At 38.2% G+C, this 20,529-nt stretch overlaps 1 protein-coding gene across 2 annotated transcripts in view; it reads left to right on the forward strand.

Annotated features, from left to right (window-relative positions):
• The window catches only part of EXT2 (exostosin glycosyltransferase 2), an 82,508-nt gene that overhangs the window by 33,779 nt on the left and 28,200 nt on the right, over positions 1-20,529 (forward strand). For both annotated transcript variants that reach the window (XM_075426332.1, XM_075426333.1), the window contains exons 8-9: positions 3,857-3,988; positions 15,369-15,558. In XM_075426332.1, the coding sequence (XP_075282447.1) occupies positions 3,857-3,988; positions 15,369-15,558 (322 nt within the window). The remainder of the gene's footprint in view (positions 1-3,856; positions 3,989-15,368; positions 15,559-20,529) is intronic.

The following is a 20,529-nucleotide window of genomic DNA, read 5'->3' on the forward strand; positions in this document are numbered from 1 at the left end:
TTATTATTCCAATCACTTCCAACCCGCTGGGCAACCCAATAATATAATGTATTTCTCATTCTCAGTCAAGTCGTTCAGTAGTCTGCATTTGACTCTTTTACACATTGGTAAAACTGTTATAGAAAGTAATGCTTTTCTGTCTTTCGTCTTCGATCTATCCTAGATTTTCTGTTTATCTAGAAATTTAGAAGGGGAAGAGAAGTTGTGTTTCTTAAATATGTGTTTGCAATTCCTGGTAAGCCACATACCCAGAACAAGATCTCATAGGTTAATGTACATTTCATCTGTGTTGTTTTGGCAGTTGTACAAAGTACCTTTTTGATCTCTATTTGCAATTTAGATTGCCCGTGACCTGAACAGTATTTACGTGTATACAAAGTTATCATTCTTTACACATCTACAAGTCTCTACAAGTCTGTTGTCCACGTAGTGTGTTTCCTTAGAAAATTCTGAAACTTCATCAAGCAGACTACTAGAGTACTAGAAGTTAATTTCGGTTCAAGTTGAAAGGAATGGTAGCCTGACTGTATCGTGGTTGTAGACTGCGCAGAATCAAAGCTATGTGGAAGACAAGATCTGTAATTATGGATCACTTATTTCAAGATCCTGAAGGCTTTCAGGTAGCTCTAATTAGTATCTTACCATTGCAGTACCTTACAAACATTACCCAGTGTGTCAAATTACTCTTGAGTGTATAACCGTTAGTCTTCTGAATTCACAGATATGGGAAAGAGAAATGGGCAGCTCAGAAAAACTATCTAAGAATACTAAGAAAGTTGGCATAGGAGTCAGGAGCAGGGTTTTTTTTGTTATTGTTGTTTCTCTCTCCTGTATCCCAAATGTGTTCATGGGATTTTTACCCCCCCTAGGTATTTGTTACATTCCAACATAAGCTTTTCAACCACACCAAGTAGAGCAGAAAATACATTTCAAATGGAATCGACATACATCTTCCCAAAAGAAAACTTTCCCAAAATGTTTAGTAACTTAGCATGCTGAGCAGTAGACACTAGCAAGCCATGTTAATCAGTTCTGCTTTATAAAAGCAAACAAGGTGGGGAGGAAGTAATGAGACCCTGAAACATCTGTTTGGAGACTTTGAATCCCCTTAGAAGGTTTTGAGTTCTGCCTTAAAGAAACACAGCTCCAAAAAATTACAAGCAACTGTGGGAACATTTTCTAGCTCTTTACAAAAAATTAATTATATAAATATTAGTCTATAAAAAGCAAATTCCCTCTGCCCTCTTCTCCAGTTTTGCTTTTAGTAAAGAGGTGTACTTTTGCCTGACATTTGCAAGCATTCTTTCTGCAGAGAGAAGCTAGATCAGATCCATCCTAGTTTTGCTGAGGGAGGAAGACCAGCTTTGATTGTTAGGAAGCTAGATAATCATAGATAGTATTAATAAACAGTCTTAGAGTTAGAACAATATGCTGTCATTTAATAACAATGAAATACACAGTCCTGTGTGTATTTCACACAATTAATAGCTACTTAATTGCTTTATAAAGTTACATGTTAAAAGGCTACCTAAAATAATTTCTCCTTCTACCTAGTGTTGTTTTTAGCAGTGGTTCTATGCTGTTGTCTGATGTGAAAATGAAATTTGGAATCCATGTTCTTACTCTTGTTTATTTAGGATACCTGAATAGAGAGGTTAACCGTTCTGATCAATTTTAATTCTTAATCCGCTTCTGGGTTTCTTTTTAAATCGGTTGCTGCTGAGTTCTGGGTAATACATTTTTCTTAAGAAATGGAGCATGGGGAAGGGTATACTTATGTCTTTGCTTAGCATGTGGTGTTTGCTTTATTTAGTGTCTTTTTGGTATTTTAGGAAGGCAGACATTATTTATTCTTACCTGTTTATATAATTGTTCTGCTTTTACAGTTGGACATAATACTAATTTTGCTCTGTGTTCTTGGTAATCAGCACAGCTGTTCAGTCCTACCAAGGAGAGAAATAAGGAGGGGGAAGTGATTCCTTTCTAGAGTGAAATGGCTTTGCACTCACTCTGGATGACAAGCACCAGAAAAGTGTAATTTTCGGGCATACTCATCAGTCTCCTTAATAAAATTTTGATATACTCTGAAGTAGTAAGGCTTATGGTTGTTAATGTTTTCTCATAATAAAAGTAGTGCTCCATAGAGCACTTACGTCTTCCCTAGTATGCTTTTTTAATTGTAACATGGATTTGTTCATCTTAAATATTTACAGAACTATTCTGAAGAACCTTTTTCAGACTACCAAGGAGTAGTTTTGGGCCAGTGTTTTAGCAACAGGTCTTTAATTCTGAATCCCATAGTTTACACTCAGAGTAAAGTACAAGGTAGCATATGAATGAATATGTGCAGGTTTGCTTGTGAATTTGCATTTTCCCTACTTGTAATCTTTCCTGTACACTGTTGCATAGCCTAGGAATGTTCCAGCACATGGTGTACATGTAGAAATCACTCTTCTATTAAAAAGTAATGAGCTGCAGAGTGAGACACACTGGCAATTTGTTAACAACAGCTAAACGAGAATTATTTCTGATTCAGCTTAAAGTCTGTACCTCCAAAAGCTTGGTATTCCTTCGGTAACTTAATATGCTAAATAATATTATTTAATATTCTCATAGCATGTGATTAAAACTGGCCTGTCTTTAGAGCCTTTTTGCTGTTTAAGGAATCCATAGCAAAAGAGCGCTTGCCCAAATTCGTATGTTGTCTTCAGTTGTTGTATTCTGGCTCTGAAAGCTTCTTAAGCTTCCAATTAACTAAAATTGTCTTTTGTTTTAATTGTTCTACTACCTAGATGCAAACGCATACTCTTATAGTTGATACTGAACCATATGGAGATTGCAAAATAAATTACCTCTGGATGCTTCAAGGTGCTGGAGTTTCCTGAGGAAAAATTAGGTTGAAAAAATTAATGTATCTTGGGCCAAAACTCTTGAACTACATCTACTGGCAAAACATATTTCCTTCTGGGCTGGATGGGGTCCTACAGGATCATTTGATGGTTCTAGGCGTTTTAGAAGTATGTTTATGTCTCTAACAGAGAATCAGAGAAGTCAGCATTTTCATTTCCAAAACCCTGTTTTTCTTCCAGCATTCCTGTCCTACACAGAAACTGAGACAAGAATAAAACTTGCCATACAGGACCTTAGCTTGAAAATGACTCATCTGTGAAATTCAGTGCATCTAAGAAAATCACATACTTCATTTCAGCAGTTTTATACTGCCAGTGTTGTAAATTAGCCTAGATTAATGATAGTAACAAATTGGCATGTCCATGTACTTTTATGTAAAAATCTTAATATTTAGTTGTATAAATAATACTTGGTTTTTGGAAGAGTTGGGAAGGTGTCAGTTTGGTAGGGTTCACGAGTACGGAAATTCTCTAGCTGATCAGCTGCCTCTAATACTGATGTTAAGAAGTGACTTCTAAATTCCACCTTTTAAGCTGCATGCTTTTATTGGGCTATTTAGCTGCACTGCAGATTCCTCTGCCTTGGAAAAAACGAGTATAACAGCATTTCTTCTGATCTATAGTCAAACTGCTTTTGACACTTTTCAAGAGGAAAACATGATAAAAGTGTGAAAGTAACTGATTCCTTGAAGTATTCTCATTCTATTTAATCACTTGCAAAGTAATGCTGCTGCTTCTTTTTATTGGCTGTAAGTCCTGTTTTTTTTGGGGATGGGGTTGAGTTTGAAGCCTTCAGGCTCTATGAAAATATACCTAGGTACAATAAACACGCCTCCTAATTTAATTTCCACCTGACATGTAGACTTCATGGAACAGATAGTGCATGGCAAGCCAAAATTGATTATTAAGCACTGGATCTGTGAAAGTGAACTTTATTCTCTTTACAGGCAAGGTGGTTCTGGGAAGCATATTTTCGATCGATGAAAGCAATTGCTCTTGCTACTCTTCAGATTATCAATGATAGAATTTACCCATATGCTGCCATTTCTTATGAAGAATGGAATGATCCTCCAGCTGTGGTAAGTGAATTAATTTGATTTACTTGTAAAACAAATTGTGGGTTTGATTCCCCCCCATATAAAAGGTATGTGCTATGTGAGTTGGTAATAATTCTGTGTATGTGTGTGTGTGTATGTGTGTTTGTGTGTGTATGTGTTGTGTTGGTAACTTGCACAGATGAAGCTAATATATTTTATGACAGCTGGCAAAATAACTAGCAGTTCATTTTGTGTCCTGGCAGTGAAATGTGAACTTTCAACTTTTGCTATTGCACACACTAAATTTCTTGCTTGTTTATATATTTATTTTTCATGCATGCATACACACATACTTCTTTATTTTTGTTGAATCTAGTGTGAGTTTAGCGCTCTTAAAAATGAATAACTGCGGTGGCAATAGTAGAAATACTGAAGATCTTAGACAATCTGCAAGGCTTTTTCATGTAATTCTGATAAAATAGCTAATTATTCCTTTGCCTACAATTTTATCCACGTTATTTCTACGTAATTTCCGTTATACAGAAACTGATGATCAAAGTTTTGCTGGGGAATTTTTTTTCCCTTAAAAATAAAATGTTTTACTAGTTGAACCCACCTCTGTTAAGAAGAAATAGTAGAGTATTAATTAACCTTCTGCACCAAGCAGCTGGTTCTGATTTTTTACTATATAAAAGGCTGCAGATGATTTTCACTCATAATCAGTTAATTTTCTCTGTGTCAAAATATAAAAAAGTTTTGTTTTAGTAGTAAAACCAGACTTGTTAACTGTCTCACTTTATAGTGGTTTAGAGAGAGTTCCTCTGAAAGCTGGGTAGGAGAGCTTAGGAGTAGAGTGTGTTTTACTTCAAACTCTTCAGGCCGATGGAGTGTGAACAGCTGCTGAGAAAGAGTCAGAAGCTCATTGCTGGATTTCAGAAGATGATTTTCCATTGCCTAGCCAAAAGCATGAATAATCTACTGTTGTCATTGCCTAGAGACAAAATGTTGCGCTTGTCAGTATTTAAGGAGGAAATTAAGCTGCACAAGAAGTATGTAATCTGCAAGAAGGGGATCACTTTTACATTATACTAGCAAAACAAGCACCCTGAAACAGCTAGCAAAATGAAGAAAATGGCTTGAGGTTTACTCAGTCTTTAAAGGGGGTGCAAAAACATCTTCTCCTGGGTTCTCTCCTATACTGGAAACCTGTCCACTTCTGTGGAAGTTAATCTTACTTTGAGCAGCAAGCAGGGTCTTTTTTTTCTTTTTCTTTTTTTTTTTTTTTTAATATATACTTGGAAAAAATATTTATGTTAGTCATTCAACCTGGAGGTTCTTAAGCAGAAGGTTTATAACCACAGACACAGCGACATACAGAAACAGAACTCTGAAACTGTGGAGGAACAAGTAACAGCGTTACTGTGATAGGGCAGTACAAGGAGTAGGCAGGAATATTGTATCAATGTGCAATTGCAAAGAAATGCTGGAAGGCAGACTGCAGTTAGAGAGGGCTGGAATTGGTCCAGGGCGTTGGAGTTAACACCTTGTATCATGACTCTCTCATGCCACGAATGGTCAGTTCCTTGGTGGATTTATGTCTCAGTTGAAAGAATTTGATGTTTATCCTAGTCTATGAAAATTGCTTAATATGTGCATGAATTCATTTCTTGCTTCAGTATGAAACAGAAATGTCCTAAGTTCCTTTATGGGCTGTGTAAGCTCCGTATTAGCCAGCAACACAGAGTGCTTGTGACCCTTTCTCAGAGGGTCAGTTAAAGAAAATAGAATTCAGATTGGGAATTGTTCAAGAGCAGTTAAATTTGTAGAACAGCAGTGCACAACCCTGTGATATCTTTAACTGGGGATTTTGATAACTACTCTAAGCATGTATGAAAATTTCCTTTCATGAGGCTCTTTTCTTTCTTCTTTTTAAAGCCAGCTAACACTGTTTTTGACCCTTGTTCTTTCATTCAACGCAAATAACTGGACCCTTTTCCAATTTATCTTGGATATTTTTTTTTCTGTGAATATATTTTATCTCTTTGAGGTGAGAGCATATTCCAGCTGTGGTCTATAGGGGAGCATATTTTTCAGGACTCAGCTAATTTCTAACTTCAGACAATTTAGAAGATAACATATATACAGTACCCGCTACTAAATTTAATTGGTCAATAAATTTAATAATAGTTACTTTAATCTTGGGGTTTTTTAATAATTGCGCTAGTCTGAATTCCACCGTTGGTGTCTGCTTGTCAGGAGAATAGTGATCCACTTGAGCCTGAGTATGTTTCTCATCTAAGCTCCTGCCTGATGTCCACTCAACAGCACTGTTACAATTTCTAGTAAGCCTGGATGAAACGTTATAGTTGGAAAACTGGTACCTATGTACATTTGAGGTACCAGATGATGGCAACTGTATCCTCTAACTCTAAGACGACAAAATAACTGGACATGACTCGAACATGTTCCTCATTTACAAGAAAATTGCCATATTCTTCTCTAAATAAACTCCAAGACTGAAGCATTTAAAGCACATTATTTCAGGTTGGCCCCAAGGCCAGGATGTAGGTAAGTGTTAAGATGAAGCACCTGCGAGTTAATGTTAATACCACAGTGAAATGTGTGAGTAACTGGCGGTCGCAAATTCTTATGTTACTGACTAGAGCTGTACCTCCAGAACTTGCCTTGTGTAATCTGCCTTCAAACTTGACTGGCTCAGCATCCAGTTCCTGTAGCTCTGCTTGTTGTTCCCTGGGATGTTGTAGTCGGTAATGATTAAATGCAGTGCTCTTCTGTGCACTCTTGTTCCTGTTAGGCAGCTGAGATAGAAACGTGGAGTTGCAGAAGGAGTATGTACAAGCTGTAGGCGGATTAACAGAAGGTGCAAAGGTGCAATCACCAGTGTAAGGCAAGGGACTTACTGCAATTGCCATTTATGTCTTTAATCAGTACAAGGCTGTTAATAGAGCTTAGATCCCCGTGCTCTGAGTAATAAGGTTTTGAAAATGAGAGCCTGGATTTCTCTGTGGAATATTTATACAGAAAAGGCCAGCTCTAATGAGTTTATGAGCTTACTTGCTGGGACAAACACACTTTTCTAGCAGAAAGAAGAGCTTACTGTCTGTGCAAGATCATCATGAAGAGGAGAATCCTTAGCTGAAGAGAATCCTTGGCTGTCTCCTGGCTTTAAGGCTTCTTTTTCTTTGTGTGCTTATAGGATATGTCACTAGTACGACACTAGGATCCTGAGAAGTAACAGAGAAATGGGGCTCGGTAAAATGTCTTGGTTAATTGCTTTGCTGCTCAATTGTTGCAGCTGCTTCAGATGTAAAATAAAGTAGTAAAAATGTTACTTTGACAGTTAGGTTAGCTTGTAGCTCTCCAAGGTGCACATTTTGCTCTACATTTTGTTGAATTGTGTTGTAGTATGATTATATTATATATATAATATAATAAATATTCAATTATAATTGAACTGCAATTACATTGCAGCCTTGTGATTTGAATCTATTTTGAGTTAACAAACAGATTACAGCCTGTAAGCAAGCTAGATAAAACAGGTTTTTAGGACCCTCAAAGATCTGATTAAATACGTTTGTAACACCACCACTTATGAAGAGAAAGCTGCATCTTTCACAAAAGACTGCCGCAAGTTTGATGTCACTTGCAGTGTAGGACTGGTAGGGACTTATGGCTATTTGCTGAAGATTTTCTCTTTGCTGTATTTTGAACTCTGATACTTCAAATTAGGAATTAGGACATATATGCAGACATAATAATGATTACTTTATTTTCAGCAAATTTACATTTAATGTTTTTATCTTAGGGAATGGCTGTTATCTTGGACAATCAGCATAAAAGTGATATGCTTGCATTTAATAAAATCAGTGAGGCATGCGCATGGCTAGATATGCATAGAGATAAGCTTTATTCCTGTTCCGTAGATATCCCTCAAATCTCAACACAAAGAAACACCTTGTGTTGAGTCTGTACTTTCCCGAACGTTTTAGACCACTATAAGCAGGTATTGTGGCCAAAAGAAGCAGTCCTGCACTATTCTACAGCTGGATGACGATTTCTCTCTCTGTGTGCTACCTTCTTTTTTAATTTTTTAATGCACTTGTGGTGAATTAACTGAAATAATTTTCCTCATGTAAAACTTACCCAGCAAAAGAAAAAAAAAAGAGGAGTGGGGGAGAGTGAGGGAGGGACCGGGTGGCTGGAAGGCTGCGTTTTTGGCGTTAGTTTGGCTTGTGTTGGCTCAAAATACTAGTGAGACTGTTGCCCGAGTATCTTCACCACAGTGTGGATACAGCAGCAGTACAGAATGGTGTTTTTGCAGCAGGAGGGACTATAATGTACGCAGGAGATAAATGCATATGCAATTAATGCCATACTTAGTACATTGCATTGAGGAAGTGATCCAAGCAGTTTTATGTGCTTGTATTGGTTGACTGAAGACTGTTGGCCTTTTTTGAAAAATAAAAGTACGTTTTAAAGGGGATTATTTTCCTACTCATCCCCTATCCTGTTGAGGAAATGGAAGACTAGTAGCATATAACATGCTAATATGTTATGGGATGGTACTTTCAATAAAAAATGCACTACAAGATATTTCCTCCTTTTAATGAAGAGGGGCAAGTGATGATTTTGGGGCCTGAAATTCATTCCTGGACTGCTTGAGTCCTTTATGACTCAGACAGTCTTTTGGTGCAAGCATGGGATTTAACGCCTTTTGTATTTCTTGGCCCAGCCGTTAGCCATTGGGCAGGGGCAATCAGTTACATTTAAGCCAGAAAATGACTGCTTCTGTGGTGTGCTTTCTGATAGTTACCAGTTTGGACTGGATTAGAACTAATGACCTGGGTTTGAGATGTGGTCCGTTATCTTCAGTTAACTACTTTGTTATGCTCTAATAGAGGTAAATTGCTTTCTCACTTGTGCTTCTTTGTAGATTATTTAAATTCTACTCGTACTTTGCCTCATACCTTGGTAACATATATGGGTTTCTGAAGAATGAGTAAGGGTTTTTCCACATTTCTGTAGCTGCTTTTGTTGAAATTCTTGAAGCCAGTTTATAATGTAGACCTATAAAACATTAGAGTTTTCTTTTGTCAGGGGTAGCTTTTGAACTTTGACCTTGGATGATACAGACCATAGTTTAATAATCACTTGAGAATATCAGTATGCTGAACAATAAACATACCAGATTTCATTTCTCCCAGTGAGGCAAAAAACCAGCACCATCATTTGGTTTAAACTGAAGTAGCCAGATTAACTTAGTGCAAAAAGTGCCATTCATTTAGCAAAGCCCAAGTAGGATGTTCATTTACAGCATACTTTGTGAGCTTCTGCCAGTTACCAAGCAGTTGACACTTGTTGAGCAATTAAACTATTTCTAAGCTTTTTGACTAGTATTTTACAGCCCTCAGTCTCCAGACAATGCCACTGTTATAACTGTACTTCAGTCCTAGTACCATTCCTCATCTTTAAAGCATTAAGCAAATATTAACATACGCTTTTTTTATGTACCTGCAAATGAGAACAAGATGGCACTTTTCTGGGCAATGCACATCTGGTATTTTTTCCATTGAACAATATTAGGTTTCTGATCCTGCTGAATTTCCAGCTACTTTGTGTGATGGTTTGAATCAGCTGGGTGAAATTTTGCTCTATTTACTGTGTTTCATATACTAAATAAATTTCAGTTTATCAATACGTTTTTCCAGTGTTGATATTATGGACAAGTTGAGTATACCATATGTATTCAGCTATAAATACTGATTTTTTGTGTGTGTGTGTGTGTATGTGAAACGTGATTTAACAGTTGGTTCTTTAACTTACCTGCCCAGAGGTTAGGATTCTTCTCTTACCCAGTGACAGATAACCTCACAGTTATCCTGTGTTGTGTGGCTGGTATCTAGTGTGTAGGTTTATTTCTGTTGTAAATTACATCCTCTGAGGCATGAAAAACAAATTTTTTATCTGGTTGACAGAACCAGAAACTGGATTTCATATATTTCACTTGAATGGCATTTTAGTTCTTAAGACTACACCTAACTGTTTAATACTGTTGGGTTTTGTTTGCTCTAAGAGCTTTTTCCTTTAGCTTAAAAGTAGACACCTAAACATACGAGACATAGGTTTTTAATCTTAGCAATGCAGGTTTTGAGACACACCCAAAGAAACTGTACAATTTTGCCGGCCAAAGGCAAGGATCTCATTGTTCTTGTTCTAACCTTGTTTGTTGCACTGCCTGATGCCTCTTGTAGCTTCATAACTGTACAGCTTTATTTTATGTAATGGGAGTCATTAACTTAAAAAAAAAAAAATCAAACAAAAAAGCCATGGGACTTTGTTGCTTTGGATTCCACAAGTCATCGTTTCCGTAGTCCCTATCATTTCTGGATTTGGGAGCATCTAAGGTATGTTAAGCTCCATTTTCCCCATTCAGATTGTCATAATGTGGGTTTTTTGGGTCAGGTGCTGCTACGTAGACTTACAGCGGGGTGGTGGAAAAAAAAAACAACACTACAGAAAAACATGAATCTTTTTCCTGGTTCTCTTTCCAATTGTTTGAATATTCTTATTAAAGTTATAATGTTATAATATTATAATATTCTTATTATTCTTATTCTTACAAAAGACTGGCAATAAAATTGATGGAGGGATTCCAAAAAGCATAATTATTATGACAACTATAAATATGAACTCAGTTATTGATAATTCTCCTGTTCTCACTGCATATCTATTCCTTTGACACATTATTGAAATTAAGGAGTTGAAGAGATGAGCCTGAAGCTGAGTTTTTACATCAAAGAATGTGTTCAACCAGTAGATTCTGTCAGAACGGCTCAGATGGCTGATTAGATTTAAGTGGCTAAACAAAAAAATGATGCTGAACATCTGAGTGTTACGTGATGCATTTTGGCAATCAAAATTCATGATTCATGACAATATCAGATTTCATCACTCAGGAAGGAACAGGTAGAAAGTCGTGTGTGTCTTGTGGCTAAAATGTTTTTGAGGAGGGCTTATAATCTTCACCTAAACATGAAATGGCTTGTGATTCTGCAGAGTGTAAGTGCTGTGGTTGCCTCTGGAGAAGTAGAGAGGGTTCATTCCTTTGATTTTGCCCTATGACCAGTTGGGGATGGGAAGCATGATGAAATACTTTCTCAAAGCATTCAATAAAAACTTATCATGAATAATTGGAGAAAAATAGAATAAATCAAGTTTGTGTTTTTTTTTTTTGTCTGGTAATTCATAATTGAAACCATATTGAGGTTAGACTAATATTCAGAACAACCCAGCTGAAAAAGCCTTATCCACAGAGGCAGGGGATGTATATCCCTGCTTTGCTTAGACGTGTCGAAGAACTGCTTAGCTGCTGTTTAAGTTCAACACACTGTTTTCCTTACCTCTGTGCTTTTAAAAGTCAGTGAGTTGTTGTTGTTCAGACTGTGTGGTTTCACTAATATGTTGGTTACAACAAGCACTGAGTCTAGTTGTTGAAAATAAAATACACTGGGAGGAAAGCCCGCTGTCTTGTTCGTGGGAGCAGTTAAATTTTATTCTTCTGCAGTGATGTTGCTGAGTTTTCCCACTGAATGATAGCTGGGAACTTCTTCACTCTATTCTGTAATATGGGACATGTTACACAGCCTTGTTTTCCTAGAGACCGTTCTGTGATGCAGTTTGTAAGGTGTCTGCTGTGTCTTTCTTCAAGTCTCTTTCAGTGGTACTCTGTACACCTGGATAAGAAGTTTTGGGGTAGGACCCTGCCTTAATTGTGTCTGGTATTTTGCCAGTACCTTTGAGGCTCTGTAGTATTTGTAATGATTGGCCAGTTCTCAGTCCAGTTGTCTTCACTGACGTCCTGAAGCTCCCATCTATCTCACTTCTGTACCCTGCTAAGAACAGTCTGTTTAAAACTTCCCTGCTACCTTGAACCTGAAGACTCCACATTGAGTCCAACCTTAAGCATCCTGCATAATGAGAATTCAACTTCCTTGATACCTTGTCCTTAATTTATTAACTTTTCCTAAAATAGAAGCAAGTTGTTTTTAATAACCAAGAGGGAGAGCAATATTTGATGTATCTATTGTAAAGGAAGGTGCCTTATTTCTAAGGCATTATTGCACATGCACAGTTATGGAAAGCACGCACGGGACAGCTGCAGCAGTCTGAGTCCTTAACTGTATACATACCCATTCCTGAATTCTCCCCTCTCCCCGGCTTCAGGCTATCCCCAAGTTCTCAATGACATTCAGGTCTTACTACTTTGGCTTTTCATGTGAATTGGCAAAGAGCTGCCAGACAACTGATACTTCGAGACTTAAGCGACGTGAGATTACTCTTAGGAAACTGGCATTTGAACTTGATTCTTTTTGCCCATAAAAATGATTCACAGCAAACCACCTGTTAATCTTAGATTAATTATCCTGGCTCCTCTAATGATATTAGCTGGGAGGGCAAGAGTGAAGTGCTGTCTTATCCATAGCTGAGTGTCAGCACTTTGTCAAGGCAAGGTGATGGATGATCAGTCCACTGTTACTGTTTGCCCGTCTTTCTGAAAGTGAAAGTTACTGTGAGTTTCCATCAAGAATGTTTATAAAGATGAGACTGGAGCTAATGTTCCTTCACCACTTGGTTTCTTGAGCAGTGACTGGGAGAATCCATCCCTGTGTCATTACCCGTTTCATGCTTTGCTGCCATAATGGAGATTTAATTATGTTGCTGTTGAATTAATTGCCTGTATGGTTTGCTTTTCCCAGGCAGAAATCTGGAAGACTTTAGCAAATTATGGAGGCTTGAATTTGCCCGATTTCCTGCAGAAAGTGGGGTCAATAGGTCTCAGACTGTAGACACACTCTTCAGGCAGGCAGCAGGGGGTTGGCTCTTAATGGCACTTGAGAGATGCTTAATTGCCTTTTTGAAATGTTTTTCTCAAATGAGGGGCTTGATTCTCCCATCCATTAATGTCTACAGGCTTTTCCCTCCCTCCACCATCCTTTGGTAGATACATGAGCAAAACCACCTCAAAAGTTGTCTAATTTTTCCTAAGTTATAACCAATGGGAGAATTTTCATGCTTTTCTAAAAGTCGTAAAAGTTGGAATTTAAGTTATGTACCTAAAACTTAGGTTTTTAAGAGAAAGCGTGATAATTTTTTAGGCACGTGTGCTGGCAGAAGTACATCTGTATTTTTTTCAGTAAGTACCTAAAATACTCTTAAATGATAGAAAAGTGATAATCCTTTTCCAAGGATATTATGGCAAGTAATTTATTAGGAAGTACTGTGGATAGAGAGAAAAAGTTGCTAGATAAACTTCAAGTGGGACCCATTAATTTAGGTGGTGATACTCATCCATAGGTAGTAAATACAGCATTGCCCATTGATTACCAGTTATTTCTTCTCGCAGGGCGGAAACATGAGATTGTCTTGATACTCTGCTGAGTATTGTGTTAAACCTCTGCTTCAAGTATTAATGAAAAGAGGTTTCTGAAAGTTCTTTTAAGAAGCTGCGCAACATTACAAGGGTCATTTGTGTGGTAGCAGTCTTGGGGTGGGGCTTGTGTGGAAGCAAGTCTGTAAAGCTTTAATGAGGTGGATTATGCTCTGGTAGCATTTAGATTGTGATTTGCTGTAGGAATTATTGAAGCTGCGGCAAAATCAGAGGGCTGTCCTCATCTGCCACCAGTTGTCTTGTAAAATTAGCAAAAGTATGTGTAAAAGCTTGAATTTTAGAAAATGTGATATTCTGAAAGCAGATTTGTCTCTGCACATATCAGTTGCTAAGTAAGGGTTATGTATTTTCTGAATCTCTGAGTGTAGTCCTCTGCTATCGCAGGTAACCATGTCCCTTTCATAAACTGAAGTTCTGTATTACGCTGTTACTATTTCTACATTATCCTGTTACTCCTGTTGGGTAAAAACTAGACCTTCATGCATTCCATTAGGAACCTCACAAACAGTTTATGTTGAATGCTACTTATACCAGATTAGATAAAGTATGTGTAGCTGAAGACTAGTTCATCCTTCTGACTATTGGAGCAAGTCTACTAAGAGGTATTATTCCTGCTGACAGATCCTTGCCTGGAACATACCTTTAGGCTATCCTGGATAAAACAGTGTGCCAGTACTGTGCTTAACTTTAAGTGTCTGTTTTTCACCTCATATATTTATCCTCCCATGAGGAGGGTGATTGATTGGTGTATAAAGTAACCCAAAGACTAAATAAGGAACAGAAAATTGCAAAGTTTATTTCCTGCAAATATGAGCTGATAACTTTGAGTCTGTAAAACTTCTTTTCCTCCTGATACTAGCAGGCTTATGGTACGAGTTTAGCTGGAGATTCTCTCGGTATTTCTGTAAACTGCTGACAGTTACTAACCTCATATGAGTGTTCGTGGTTTTTACAGGCTGGAATTCAAGCCTTCTCGGCAAAACAGCATCACTCAGTTTCTGCTTTCCCAACTCCCCTTTTCACCTCATCCCAAAATGTCTTGTTTTTCCCTTTGCTTCTCTGTCCGACCCCTGCTTGGAACGTCAGCTGGAATGGAAAAGTTGAGACTGAAATGCCGGCACTTTCATTCCTGTCGAATGGTCTCTTCACTGCTTCATCCCCCACGTTGTCAGCTCCAAAGGAGGTTGGCACATTCAGTGAGAATTTAGTTGTCTGTCCTGCCTATTGCCAGCTGAGCTGGCTTCCTTATGCTGGCAGCATATTGAAGTAAGACCTTTTAAGTCTTGAAAGGGATGCCCTAGTTAAAATTCAGAATGAGTAGGTAACTCTCTGAAATTCATCTTTGCATCTTGTGCCTCTTTATTTTTTTTAAGTGCAGTAGGTGTTTTTTCACTATTGAACATACATGGTTTTGTGGAAGCTAGTACATTATTCTTCTTATTGCCTGCTTTTGCCTTTTTTTGCTTGGGTACATGTTTTATGCCAGGTTTGTGTTCTTGCTGCTTTGGTTTTGTTGTTGTTAGCTCTTTTTTGCTTCTGAAATTGTAGTGCTGGTTAAGTTTCTCTTTGTTTATGGAGTCCTGACTATAAATATAAATGTCTTGAAATAGTGATTAGTAAATGAGGGTTGAGTCATGCTAGCTGGATTCAAAGTTCACCGTGGTTTTCCTGCTTCACAAATCTATCTGCCTCTTCCACTTTATTTTTTGCCTAAACCCCCTCTTGTTTGCAACGTTACAGCTAGGCAAAAATGAAAACTGAATTAAGGAGGAGATTGGAATAAAGGTTTTGAGAAATTGCTGAAGTCCCCTGTTGCTAGAATTGGAGAGTCAACCTGCCTGATCTGAGCAAATTCCAAACCTGATGGTTAGGCCCTGGGTACGTGAATTACTCCCTGCTGTGATAAGTCACTTTAATCAAATTGTTTTCCTGTTTTCTTGTTTTCCTTCACAGAAATGGAGCAGTGTGAGCAACCCACTCTTCCTTCCACTGATCCCACCTCAGTCCCAAGGCTTCACAGCCATAGTTCTAACCTATGACCGGGTGGAGAGCCTTTTCCGAGTCATCACAGAGGTGTCTAAAGTGCCTAGTCTATCAAAGTTGTTAGTTGTCTGGAACAACCAGAATAAGAATCCACCAGAAGGTAAGACCCCATGGTAGGTGTAGTGGAGGAGGGTGAAACTGGGGGTAGCATGCCTGCTTGCACCTGTTACAGAAGGACCTCTCTTCTGCTTCATTAGTATGTCTTTAAAAATTATTTCATGGTTACTTTCAAAATAACAAATTTAGATTTTTTTTTTTTTTTTTTTTGTGGCAAAATTTTTGAAAGTGAAATGAGAAAAGCTGAAGTGGATAGAAAGAAAAAAGCATACTAATGGTTGTGCTGCTACCTTCTGAATCAAAGGTAACAGATGCAATAGTTACAGAAACGTTTCTGTCCTTAACTTTATTTCGGGGAGTCGTAAGGGGAGACCTGTCTTTGATTTGTCAATGCTTGGTTTTGTTTCTCTGTAGACACTCTCTCATCGCAGTGAATACTGCTTCTGCTAGATTGTTTTCTAGGGCAAATGTGGTTCAAAGCAGCAAAGTAGTTTGAATGCTTGGAGCTATAAACTAAGTGAATATTTTGACTGATGAAATGAACACTTAGGACATTTTGGGTGTTTGACAAGAAGTTCCCACAGCACGAGAATATCCTGTGAAAATGCTACTGCTAGCCCAGTAAGACGAGACATATGTGCCTTTTTTTAAATGCTTCTGTTTCCAACGTAACTATACATACTGTGTTGGTCTTTATAGTGTTTATGAGTGAGTCTGGTGAAGTCTGCATAATATTTTAAATTTTTTAAATTCATGGTTATTGTAAAATGTGGACACGTTCACAGACCTTTTCCTAAATGATTTAAATGTGTAGATTGTTGGAAGAAGATTTGGTTTTGAAAGTCTGTTAATGACTCCGGATTTGAACTCAGTGCTGTATCTCTTGATGAATTTGTTTAATTTTCAGCAGCTGAGGTGTGCTTTGCTGGCATGGATATCTGCTGGGCTGGCATGCTGCCATACTATATTCCCTCATGCCAGGACCTCAGTCTCAGGCTGCCCAGTCCTTACAGCTTGCTGCCCACGTTTTCAAACCCCAAGATCCTAATCCCATGTTTCTCTGCGTTCTTCCATATAACACCACTGCATGTGCTGTGGCTGCTCTGTTTTTCCCAGCCCCGGGCTGTCTGCATCCTGAGACCGTGCTGCTCTTACTCTTCTCCCAGGCCCTCAGCTGGAAGCATAGTTCCTGGCATTGGTGAATTCCTTTATGAAATTGCCATGGAGTAAATGGGAGAGCCAGGAGACATTGCCCCATGTAAAGGGAGGTAGCTAGGCTTGGCCTGTGGTAATCCCTCCAGTGCCAGACAGCCACTCCAGTGCTGCTCATTTTATTTCCATGGCTTTTTGCTTCCTAGGATGAGCTGCTTCCAAGTTCCAAACACTAATACTAAAATCCTGAGCATTGTTTTGGGCAATTAAAGTCTCCTCACTCTTGCTTAAATACTGTAGATATAGTAGCTGTAAATGAGTTTGTTTGCTATATGCTGTACATCTGAATCTGTCATTCTCATCTGAAAATATGGTGATTTTGTGGGAGAAGAAATGTTGCCTTCTAGGAATACATGTTCAAAAAAATGCTGTTTGGTGGTACAGAATCTTGTGGATTATTCTGTCTTCTGTAGTGAATGAAGCGTGTTGTTAGGACTCCTTGCTTTATAATTCTCTTTTCAGAGGCTTCAGCTGCTGCTGTTTTCCGGTCCTCAAAGTTAGCTATTCTGCATAGCAGCAAGATACAATGTAAAAATTAATCCCTGGCCACTTGTCTCAATTTACCATCTTCTAACAACTTCTCAGAGCCAAGCTGTTGCTACCATTCACTTGGCTCATTTGCCTTTTTGGTTGAAAAAGGGTTCTGTAATACTGCTGTGCTAAACACCTCAAGTTTAGTGGTTTGTTAAATGTTTTGTCGTCCTTTAGAGTGGGAAGTGTTGTGTATAAATTGATGATAACTGGAATTTTTTACAGTAAGAAGTTTTTTTTTCTAGAAACAAAAATGCTTAGTGTTATATTCAGTTCTGTGAGCACTGAATGCATGTGGATTTAACGCAAATGGATTGATTCCTCATTTGCTGTGAGTGACTCTGAGATACAGGAGATTCAAAGCAAATAAATCACTAGAACGATCTTTTTTGTTAAATCTTTCTATTAACCTTTCATTTAGAAATTCTTGAAAATTAAAATGTGTTTAATCTTTTTCTGCCTCCATTACCACTAAGTCATAAGCTAGTTAAAAAAAAAAAAGCACCTTTGCCTGCAGAGCTTATAATTGTGGATTTGAGAGCACAGTTAAAAGCATAAGCAGTTTTCCCCTTACATTAGCCTAAGCACTGCACTGAAGCAAATAACTATTTGTTTCTAGTATCCCTTGTCCCTTTATTGCTGTTATAACCATTGTAATCTCTTGGCCTGTGGCTAGAGAGAGGTCAGTTTGATTAAATTAACTTGTTTTATTCCAGATCCATGCAGGGCATTCCACTTGGCTCTTCAGCCAGTCTCTCGTTCAGTCTGTCTATTAGTGATCCTAATCCTTGGACTTCAAAGCTTCTGCTGTTTATAGCCTGTTAAAGCCAGGAAGTTTCTGATGGATTAGAGCAAGGAATGAGTTTGAAGTTTGTAATGTGCACCACTGTCACTGATAAAGTCTGGTTTATTACCCTACAGTAGTATCTGCACTTTTATGGCTATTCGCTTTTAATTGGTTGCAGTAAAGCTGAGGCACTTAACCGCCTACAGCATCAGGTTCTGTATTTGCTGGTCCTTTCCATGTAGGGGGCGCGTTTCAGTACAGAAGCAAGTCTTGGCTTTTGTCCTTGCAACTCTTTGTGTGTTTGTTTTGTTTTGCATGTGTAAGTGGGAGGGCTGGGTGAAGGACATTGGAGTTGTCTTCCTTAGTGTTTATGTGTGGTAAATTGAGAATTGGATTTAGCTCTCCTGAGATGTAGCTGGCGTAATGCCACACAAATATGACGTATGGCTGCTGCTTTCTTTCCTCTGTCAACACCAGAAAATTATTATAATTGAAAATGACATTGTCATCGAAGCAATATGTATTGGAAATAGAGGGAATCTGTCCCTAGGAATGGAAATTTTTGAAGTACATGCAACTTCGAAAATTGATGTTGGTTTTGGTTTTTTGGGTTTTGTTTTGTTTTTGTTAAGTGAATGCTTATGTACTTGTCATAATGCCTTTATGTAATGAAACTCAGCAAACTCAGGACTTAGGAGGAAAACAGAATAAAAATTAAATATTCTAAATATTGTACAGAATGTAAGATGCTGCACCTCTCAACGAATGAAATATTCCATAAGATAAAAATCCTTTTTTGCGTGTCCTCAACATTTAGTAAAGTTTGAGTGGAAAGGTATATTTGTCAGCGTGACCTGAAAATGAGCTAATGGTGATTTTTGTCCGACGAATGACGAGACTGAATTGTGGTCACTCTGCCATGAGTACTGCTGAGCATCCCTCGGTGCTGGTAAGAGGCTGCAGCTGATCCTAGCTGCTGCGCTGTGGAATGGTAACAGCGGTGGGCAGTGTGCAAGGTGTATGGAAACGAACTCCTTGCAAATCTAGGCTTGTCAAGGCAGATGCATCTCTGATACGTCTGGCAAATTTTTTGTCACATTGGCTGATAATAAATAAACAGCTAAGAAGGCAGCTGATTAAATGAACACCTGACTGGAAAGTTTTCTCCCAAATAACATAAAAAAGTATAAAGTTGGAGAAAAAGTAGCTACATGTATATGGACTAGAAAGCAGTAGCAATTTAAAGACGATTTTTCCCTTTGTCCTGTGAGTTTGCAAGGACCACTCTCGTAACTTAAAGTGTTTGAGAGCCACTTGTGCAAGTCTGAGCTCAGTCACTCTGTGTTTCCTTCAGAATCAGTGAAAAGAAACAAGCACCTCCACCTACCCTGCATTAGACATTTATTTTGAACTAAACCATCCCTCCAGAAGTACCCTTTTTTCCTCCACTCAGTATGAAGCAATTACAAGGTGACTAGTACAAGCTTAAATGACTGATCTTTAGTCACCTAACTGTCTACTCTGAGTTCCTACTTGTTTTGCTATACTGGTACCTGAACACACTGAAGTACACATAGGTTGTCTTGGGAAATAAAGAAAAATTAATGAGCACTAAAAAACCCCAATGTTTCAATTATTTTTCTTGGGCAGATAGTTCTTGTAGCTAGGACACTGACCAGATGTAACTTCTGCCTGCTGAATGGGAGCAACTCATTTCTTCCTGTGCCTCAGTTCCTGTGTCTGTAAAATGAATACAACAATATTGTCTTAGATAAAATGCTTTGAGGCCTGTAGTTTAAAACTGCTATGTAAGTAGCATTATCCATGGCATTATTATTAAGTAGAGGCCAGGATTTCTAATTATAAAGTTAGTGTCTACTTTGAAATCAAACTAAATATATTAATGTATAAATAATAAAGGAAGCTGCTTTTTTTAGGTTTAATTTAATCTGAGTACCTTCAAAACGTTTACAAATATGCATGTGTCCTGGCTATATAAGCAGTAGATTAACTTGTTATTCACAGAATCATAGAATGGTAAGGTTTGGAAGGGATCTTATAGATCACCTAGTTCCAACCCCCCTGCCATGGGCAGGGACATCTTCCACTAGACCGGTTGCTCAGAGCTCCATCCAACCTGGCCTTGAACACTTCCAGGGGGATATCCACAGCTTCTCTGGGCAACCTGTTCCAGTGCCTCACCACCCTCATTCCCATTTTATAGCTTTAGAAACTGAGGTGCACAGAGGTGAAGTCTTCACCATCATTCAGTAATTCAGCTTCAGGGCAAGGAAGAGATCCAAGAAGATCCTGCACTTTGGCCTTTGTTTTGCTTAGTTGAACACACTGCCTTCCCATACTTTCTATTTGAGATATATCATAGACATAGTATGTTTAAAGGGGTGGAAGCTTTACTGTTTATTTTGGGGTCATTGCTGAGTCTCTGTGCCAAAGTAGGAACACTGTGCTTTGGATGAGACTGGA

The sequence above is a fragment of the Opisthocomus hoazin genome, chromosome 7, assembly GCF_030867145.1.
Source record: "Opisthocomus hoazin isolate bOpiHoa1 chromosome 7, bOpiHoa1.hap1, whole genome shotgun sequence".
Classification (NCBI taxonomy): Eukaryota; Metazoa; Chordata; class Aves; order Opisthocomiformes; family Opisthocomidae; genus Opisthocomus; species Opisthocomus hoazin.